General features: G+C 54.4%; 1 protein-coding gene across 3 annotated transcripts; it reads left to right on the top strand.

Moving 5' to 3' along the window:
• Positions 1-233: 233 nt before the first annotated feature.
• CTF1 (cardiotrophin 1) lies at positions 234-8,341 on the top strand. 3 transcript variants are annotated; one of them, XM_058440349.1, is made up of 3 exons: positions 234-302; positions 3,904-4,022; positions 6,862-8,341. In XM_058440349.1, the coding sequence occupies exons 1-3, from the start codon at positions 254-256 to the stop codon at positions 7,321-7,323; spliced, it is 630 nt and encodes a 209-aa protein (XP_058296332.1). In that variant the 5' UTR covers positions 234-253; the 3' UTR covers positions 7,324-8,341. The 3 variants fall into 3 exon arrangements, with proteins under 3 accessions (XP_058296332.1, XP_032011820.1, XP_032011819.1); XM_032155929.2 differs by lacking the exon at positions 234-302 and adding an exon at positions 946-1,023 and having other exon boundaries at positions 3,907-4,022; XM_032155928.2 differs by lacking the exon at positions 234-302 and adding an exon at positions 967-1,023.
• Positions 8,342-8,556: the final 215 nt, after the last annotated feature.

Raw genomic sequence — 8,556 nt, forward strand, 5'->3', positions numbered from 1 at the left:
TTTATTCCAGCAATTGTCTGCTCATGGCAACGCACACACCCACTCACACGAACACACGCACACACATGCACGCGCACATGCACACACGCACACACCTGCACCCTCACAGGCACAAAAATCCACTCGCACACACGCACGCTCACACGCACACACGTCCGCATGAACGCACACACGCAGACACACGCACGCACACACACACACACACACGGGCCTCCTCGTCTTCACTCACAAACCCCTTTAGCTGCTGTTGTCTATGGGCTTCCTCGACAGACCGCGAGCCCCTCGCGGAGGCCAGAAACCGAGTATGGATCATCCCTATGTGCCTTCCTTTCAGTCTGCACCAGGTTAATGGGGTTGATGTGTGGGTGTGACTTCCTGTCCAGGTCTCTGAAGCTTGTTCTCCTGGGGCGAGGGGGAGGGGGGTGTGATTCTATTACTAGGCCTGCTAAGGAGAGGAGAGCAGTGTATCTGTCTCCCTCCTGGTGGGTGTGACAATGAGATTGGAAGCCATCTAAGATAGGCCAGGAGATGTATGTCTGGACAAGCGTGCCCCAAGCCTGACGGCCCCCATCGTGGCCTTCCTCGCAAGCCACGCCCCAGACTAGAGAGAGGGCCTGCGCATTCCTGTCCTGCCAGTCCGGCAGTTCCCTCTCCTGTCTCCTCAGCTTTACACCCAAAGTAGCCCCTGCCTCAGGTCCAAGCCTGAGCCCGCGGCAGGACATTGGGCTGCCTCCCAGGCCCTGACACCCCCAGCCCCGAGGTCCTGTCCACCCGGCGGACAACTTGCCTCCCCCCTCGGGCCCCTTCCCCCACTAGGCCCCACGGGCGAGGAGCTGAGCTCAGGGCCAAGGAATCCTGTCTGAAAAGGGGGGGGTAGGATGAAATGTTTGGGGTCTGGGCTCTGATTGGCTGCGCCCGGGCCACGCCCCCAGCCCTTTCCCCTTTCTCCCCCCTCGAAAGGGGGGCGTGAAGGGAGCCGGGATCAGCCAGGGGCCAGCATGAGCCGGAGGGAGGGAAGTCTGGGTAAGGGGCTGAGGTACCGGACGCCGGGTCGCTGAGGGGCGCAGGAGTCAAAGGGGTTGGGAGCTGGGGATCTGGATCTCCGCCACCCCCGGGTCCGGGAGGGGAGCGGCCTTGGCGGGGAAGGGCAGGGCTCCGGTGTCAGGTAACGAGTGAGCGGGTGAGTTGTGAGAAACGGCAGGCGCTAGGGTTTAGAGGAGGCCTGGGGCTGAGGTTTTAGGGATCTGGGCTCAGGGCTTAGATCACCGGTTCGAGTACACCCAGGGGGAGGACTGGGGTCGGGGCTGGGGCAGGACCCCTGCGTCCACTGAGTCTCGGGAAAGAATCAGAGCTGGGGGTGCTGAAGGAAGGGGTAGAGTAAGGGAAGGCAGTCTTGGAGTCACAGGAAGTAGTGAGTGACAACAGGAGACGAAAGTCTGGGCTGCTGAGGATCGCGACTGGTGCTGGGAACCTTCGGGGGGGCGGGGCGGGGCACCAGGTCAGGACTACATTCCCCAGCACGCATCGGGCGCGCGCTGTGCGTTTCGGGAAGTGGAGTCCCTCCCGGGGCGCCAGACACTGGCTCTTGCGGACCTTGATTCGCTGACTAGCCAGGCCAGCGCCTTGCATGGATGGGGCATCAGGGAGAGAAATGGAAATGGAAATCAGTCTCCCTATCTGTAAAATGGGCCTTCAAGGCACATTTTGTTGTGAAGTTCTGTGCTTCGATGATGTTGAAGTCCACTAGCAGTCGCTGAGGTAGAAATATGTAAGCCCTGTCCTCAAAGGGCTCTCAGGCTAAGGCAGATACACACAGAAAAGCCATTAAAAGAGCTACCCTGGAACTCATGCATATGGCCTTAAGTCAGAGGAAGGAGTTCGTTTATAAAGGAGGAGTGATTCTGGAGGCTTCACTGAGGAGGCAGTACAGTCATGCACTGCATAACAACATTTGGTCAACAGGTGGACCGCACAGACAATGGAGGTCCCATAAGATTCTAAGCATTTTTAGCCTGGGCAGCATGGCGAAACCCTGTCTCTACAAAAAATACAAAAATTAACCGGGCATGGTGGCGCATGCCTGTAGTCCCAGCTACACAGGAGACTGAGGCGGGAGGATCACTTGAGCCCAGAAGATCGAGGCTGCAGTGAGCCAAGATTGCACCACTGCACCCCATCCTGGGTGAAAGAGCGAGACTCTGTCTCTCTCTCTCTCTTTCTCTTTTGGGATGGAGTCTTGCTCTGTCGCCAGGCTGGAGTGCAGTGACCTCGGCTCACTGCAACCTCTGCCTCCTGGGTTCAAGCAATCCTCCTGCCTCAGCCTCCCAAGTAGCTGGGACTACAGGTGCGTGCCACCAAGTCCAGCTAATTTTTTTTGTATTTTTAGTAGAGACGGGGTTTTATCATGTTGGCTAGGATGGTATTGATTTCTTGACCTCGTGATCCACCTGCCTCAGCCTTCCAAAGTGCTAGGATTACAGGCGTGAGCCACTGCGCCCAGACAATTTTTTTTTTTTGAGAGGAAGTCTCGGTCTGTCACCCAGGCTGGAGTGCAGTGACCTGATCTCAGCTTAATGCAACCTCCTCCTCCCAGGTTCAAATGATTCTCATGCCTCAGGCTCCCTGGTAGCTGGGATTACAGGCACCCACCATCATGCCTAATTTTTGTATTTTTAGTAGAGACAGGGTTTCACCAGATGGTCCTGAACTCCTGACTTCAAGTGATCTGCCCGCCTCATCCTCCCAAAGTGTGGGATTACAGGCGTGAGCCACTAAGCCCAGTGCCTGGCTAATTTTTGTATTTTTAGTAGAAACGGGTTTTACCATGTTGGCCAGGCGGGTCTCAAACTCCTGACCTCAAGTGATCTGCCCACCTCATCCTCCCAAAGTGCTGGGATTACAGGCGTAAGCCACTGAGCCCAATGCCTGGCTAATTTTTGTATTTTTAGTAGAAATGGCGTTTCACCATGTTGGCCAGGCTGGTCTCAAACTCCTGACCTCAAGTGATCTGCCCATCTCGGGCTCCCAAAGTGCTGGGATTACAGGCATGAGCCACCACGCCCAACCAATATATATTATATAATAAAATACATACATATATATGTATTTTAACTGTAGCTTTTCTATTTATTTATTTATTTATTTATTTATTTATTTATTTATTTATTTAGAGATAGGGTCTTACTCTGTTGCCCAGGCTGGAGTGCAGTGGCACACTCACAGCTCACTGCAGCCTCGACCTCTCGGGGTTCAAGTGATCCTCTCATCTTAGCTTCTCAAGTAGCTGGGACTACCAGCATGTGCCACCATGCTTGGTTTATTTTTGTATTTTTTGTAAAGATGGGGTTTCACCATATCGCCCAGGCTGGTCCCAAACTCCTGGGCTCAAACAATCCACCTGCCTTGGCCTCCCGAAATGCTAAGATTACAGACATCAGCAATCTCACCTGGCCCTTTTCTATGTTTAGATACACAAGTACCACTGTGTTTCAGTTGCCTGCTGTACTATAACACGCTGTCCATGTCTGCAGCCTAGGAACAATTGACTAACACCACATAGCCTCGGTGTGTAGCAGGCTGTACCACCTAGGTTTGTGTAAATACACTCTATGATGTTTGCACCACGATGAAATCGCCTAAGGATGCATTTCTCAGAATGTATCCCTGTTGTTAAGCAAGGCATGACTGTCTTTGAATTTGACTTTAATAGGATTTCAGCAGTGATTTGGGGACAGGCAATACATTTCAGGTAGACCACCTGCTTGACAAAGGTCTGGTGCCTCATTTTCCTTCAGTTGGAATGGGACAGACCCTGATGGGGTCAGGAACAAAGAGCCAGCCTGGGAGAGGTGATCAATGAACAGGAGGTTGGGCCATCCTCATTCCTCCCCCCTTTCCCACCAGAAGACCCCCAGGCTGATTCCTCAGTCTCACTTCTTCCCCACTTGGAGGCCAAGATCCGTCAGACACACAGCCTTGCACACCTCCTCACCAAATACGCTGAGCAGCTGCTCCAGGAATATGTGAGTGGGAACGGGGGTGGGGGTGCCGGGGGCCTGGGGAATGGCAGCAGACATCACAGAGGTCCTCGATCACCCATTCTCTCAACCCCATTTTCCAGCTGTGGAAATCAGGGCTCCTGAGAGGGACAGCAACTTGCCCCTGGCCACACAGCAAATTGGAAGAGGACCCTGTCTGGGACCCAGATGCCACTCTGTCCTCTCCAGCTTGGAGGCACCCTCCTCAGTGTTTTGATTTTGAGAGAAGGCCTCGCTCTGTTGCCCAGGCTGGAGTGCAGTGGTGCCATTATGGCTCATTGCAGCTTCAACCTCCTGGGCTCAAGCAATCCTCCTGCCTTAGCCTCTCAAGTAGGTGGGGCCACAGGCACGCACCACCATGCCTGGGTAATTTTTTCATTATTTTGTAGAGGCAGGGTCTTGCTATATTGCCCAGGCTGGTCTTTTTTTTTTTTTTTTGAGAAGGAGTCTCACTCTTTCACCCAGGCTAGAGTGCAGTGGCGCAATCTCGGCTCACTGCAGGCTCCGCCCCCCCGGGTTCATGCCATTCTCCTGCCTCAGCCTCCCGCGTAGCTGGGACTACAGGCACCCGCCACCTCGCCCGGCTAATTTTTTTGTATTTTTAGTAGAGACGGGGTTTCACCGTGTTAGCCAGGATGGTCTCGATCTCCTGACCTCGTGATCCACCCACCTCAGCCTCCCAAAGTGCTGGGATTACAGGCGTGAGCCACCATGCCCGGCCGCCCAGGCTGGTCTTGAACTCCTGGGCTCAAGTGACCTTGGTGCTTTAAGTCAGAGGTAGCCAGGTAGCCTGGGGCAGTGAAGAGAACTCTGATCTGTATCTCAGGAAACCGAGGTTCTAGGCTCTGCATGACCTTGACATCTCCCCTCCATGGGCCTTGGTCTCTCCCCAACTGTAAAAGGAGGCAGCTAAATATGATTAACTGTGAACTCTCCCACCTGGGATATTCAGGGAAGCCAAGAAGAGGTTCCAATCTGGAGCAACAGTTATCCCAAGAGGGCACTTTTACAGAAGACAGGGATCTGCTGACATCTTTAGTTGGGCAAAGGACCCTGCCCAAGGAAAGAAAATATTTCCCCAAATTACCCTCGTGTAGTGAAGGGAGGGTATAGCTGAATCAGGCTGCAGGCCTGCCAACTTGTTAACTGTGAGCTTGGGCAGTAACAATAACATTAAAAATAATAATGTAACAATTATGGCAGCGGATAGTGGGAGAATAGTGGCATAATAGAACTAGCTTTGGGCTGGGTGCATTGGCTCATGCCTGTAATCCCATTGCTTTAGGAGGCTGAGGCAGGAGGATCACTTGAGCTCAGGCGTTCAAGACCAGCCTGGGTAACACAGTGAGCTCTCATCTCTTAAAAAAGAAAAGAATAAAAGAAAAGAAAAAGGAAAAGAAAAAAATAGCCAGGCATGGTGGTGCATGCCTGTGGTTCCATCTACTCAAGAGGCTGAGTGTGGAGGATTGCTTGAGCCCTGGAAGCTGTGTGATCAAACCATTGGTCTCCACCCTTGGCGACAGTATGAGACCCCATCTATTTAAAACAAACAAACAAAATTAGCTTTGTACTGCTATGAACTTTGGTTCAAATTCCAGCTCTGCCACTTCCTAGGGTAAGTCACTGTAGTCACTGTATCTCCCGCCCAACATTTTTTTTTTTTTTGAAACGGAGTTTCGCTCTTGTGGCTCAGGTTGGAGTGCAATGGTGCAATCTCAGTTCACTGCAACCTCCGCCTCCCAGGTTCAAGGGATTCTTCTGCCTCAGCCTCCCGAGTAGCTGGGGTTACAGTCACTGCCATCACATCTGGCTAATTTTTGTATTTTTAGTAGAGATAGGGTTTCACCATGTTGGCCAGGTGGGTCTTGAACTCCTGACTTCACGTGATCTGCCCGCCTTGGCCTCCCAGAGTGCCTGGATTACAGGTGTGAGTCACCGTGCCCAGCCCCACATTTATCTTATATTTGTTCATTCATATGACGTTGATTCATTGAGCCCCTGCTCAATGCAGGTACAGAGGTTGGGGAGGATAGGGAAGGGAATGAAGCCCCCTTGGCCCCTGAACTATCTTACATGATTTCCATGAAGACAGGACAGGAAGCTTCCCCATTCATTGTACAGATGAGAAGGCTGAGGCTCAGAGAAGGGAAGTGGTTTTGCTCAAACTGCACAGCTAGTAAGTGGTGAAGATAGGATTTGAACTCCGGTCTGTAAGGTAACTTTAATAAAAGAGCTGACATTTTTAGTGAACTCTTCCTGGGGCCAGGCCCTGTCTTGAACAATTGACATGGTCATAACTGCTTTATGAAGTTGCTGCTGTTATTAGGTCCTATTTATTTATTGAGACAGGGTCTGACTCTCACCCAGGCTGGAGGGCAGTGGTGCCATCATAGCTCATTGAAGCCTTGACCTCCTGGGCTCAAGCAATCGTCCCACCTCAGCCTCAGCCTCCGGAATAGCTGGAACTACAGACATGCGCCACCACACTCGCTATTTTTTTTTTTTTTTTAGAGCTGTGGTCTTGCTGTGTTGCCTAGGCTGGTCTCGAACCCCTGGGCTCAAGTGATTTTCTCACCTTGGCCTCCCAAAGTGCTGACCTAAACTGGCCCAGTCTGGGTCCAGTTTAGGGAGGAAGAAACAGGCATTGGTGTCAAGCGCATGCCACTTTGTTTTGCCCTAAACAGGGCAGCTTTGTCTGTTAGGAGGGATTATCATCTGCAAGATGAGGAAACTGAGGCCCCCAGAGAGCGGGCTGGGGAGCCCAATTAACAGCCCCCTGCCCGTGCTCCGGGGCCCCGCTGACCCGCCGGCCGTGTCTCCGCAGGTGCAGCTCCAGGGAGACCCCTTCGGGCTGCCCAGCTTCTCGCCGCCACGGCTGCCGGTGGCCGGCCTGAGCGCTCCGGCTACGAGCCACTCGGGGCTGCCAGTGCACGAGCGGCTGCGGCTGGACGCGGCGGCGCTGGCCGCGCTGCCCCCGTTGCTGGACGCAGTGCGCCGCCGCCAGGCCGAGCTGAACCCGCGCGCGCCGCGCCTGCTGCGCCGCCTGGAGGACGCGGCGCGCCAGGCCCGGGCCCTGGGCGCCGCCGTGGAGGCCTTGCTGGCCGCGCTGGGCGCCGCCAACCGCGGGCCCCGGGCCGAGCCCCCCGCCGCCACCGCCTCTGCCGCCTCCGCCGCCGGGGTCTTCCCCGCCAAGGTGCTGGGGCTCCGCGTTTGCGGCCTCTACCGCGAGTGGCTGAGCCGCACCGAGGGCGACCTGGGCCAGCTGCTGCCCGGGGGCTCTGCCTGAGCGCGGCAGGGCAGCTCGCGCCGCCTCCTGCCGCTGAGTTCCGTCTCTCCTTCCACTTCTTTGTCTTTCTCTGCCGCTGTCGGTGTCTGTCTGCTCTTAGCTGTCTCCATTGCCTCGGCCTTCTTTGCTTTTTGTGGGGGAGAGGGGAGGGGACGGGCAGGGTCTCTGTCGCCCAGGCTGGAGTGCAGTGGCGCGATCCCAGCACTGCAGCCTCAACCTCCTGGACTCAAGCCATCCTCCCGCCTCAGCTTCCCCAGCAGCTGGGACTACAGGCACGCGCCACCACAGCCGGCTAGTTTTTTATTTAATGTTTTGTAGAGACGAGGTTTCGCCATGTTGCCCAGGCTGGTCTTGAACTACTGGGCTCAAGCGATCCTCCCACTTCAGCCTCCCTAAGTGCTGGGATTGCAGGCGTGAGCCACTGTCCCAGCCCCTCTTTGCTTTGCCTGCCCCGTTCTCTTAACTCCTGGGCCCTCCTCGTCTGCATGGTAACTCCGTCTGGGTCTACCATTTTCTTGCTCTCCCTCCTTCCTTGGGCCTGCCTCAGTTCCCTTTGGCCTCCCCCTTTACCCAGCTCTTGGGGGGTCTCTGTTTTTCTCCATCCCCACTTCCTGCCTCCCCGTGGCCCTGTGTGAGCGCATGTGTACATCTCAGCTTCATCTCAAGGAGGTGACACCTACTCTCCTTGTCCCCGTCTGGCCATCTCTCTGTGCTTCCCTGGCCAGGGGCGTGCCTGCTGGTCCTATGGGGGGAAGGCTACTCCGCATCTCAGCCACCTTCCTCGGGCTCACTCCACCCACATCCCCAGTTTTCCACACCCCATCCCTTTGGGCCTCAGCCCTGTCCCTTTGATGTCTTCCTTTCCTTCAGCCCCTCTGCCCTGTCCCTGCACACATCCACTGCCTCCCACCAAATCTGTGGAGACAAAACAAGCAACACCTTAAAAGAGTTTTATTTCTGAAAATAAATTAATTTTTTGTAAATAAAATGTTTAAAAATAAAAAAGAAACTAAAGTTACCTGTATATATAGTTGTTGAAAATGGGGAGACAGCTTTAGGGAGAAAAGGACGCTTGGGATGCAGCCTAGTCCCCCAGACATGCCCAAGAAGCGCAGCAGTATAAATAGGAGGCTGACAGCCCCTGGCCAGTGGTGCCCTCTGCCAGCCCAGAACAGGAAGTGGATGTGTCCTAACAGGAAACAGATGTGATGCAGTCCTTAGTTCTTCAAGAAT

The sequence above is a fragment of the Hylobates moloch genome, unplaced genomic scaffold (assembly GCF_009828535.3).
Source record: "Hylobates moloch isolate HMO894 unplaced genomic scaffold, HMol_V3 SCAFFOLD_6, whole genome shotgun sequence".
NCBI lineage: Eukaryota > Metazoa > Chordata > Mammalia > Primates > Hylobatidae > Hylobates > Hylobates moloch.

What these genes read in the sequence shown, in the direction of transcription:
- CTF1 (XM_058440349.1), top strand. Translation starts at nt 254, where the DNA reads ATGGGCTTCCTCGACAGACCGCGAGCCCCTCGCGGAGGCCAGAAACCG. An exon ending in TCGCGGAGGCCAGAAACCGA is followed by an intron (nt 303 to 3,903) that starts GTATGGATCATC and finishes CTTTCCCACCAG; the next exon opens with AAGACCCCCAGGCTGATTCC. An exon ending in AGCAGCTGCTCCAGGAATAT is followed by an intron (nt 4,023 to 6,861) that starts GTGAGTGGGAAC and finishes GTGTCTCCGCAG; the next exon opens with GTGCAGCTCCAGGGAGACCC.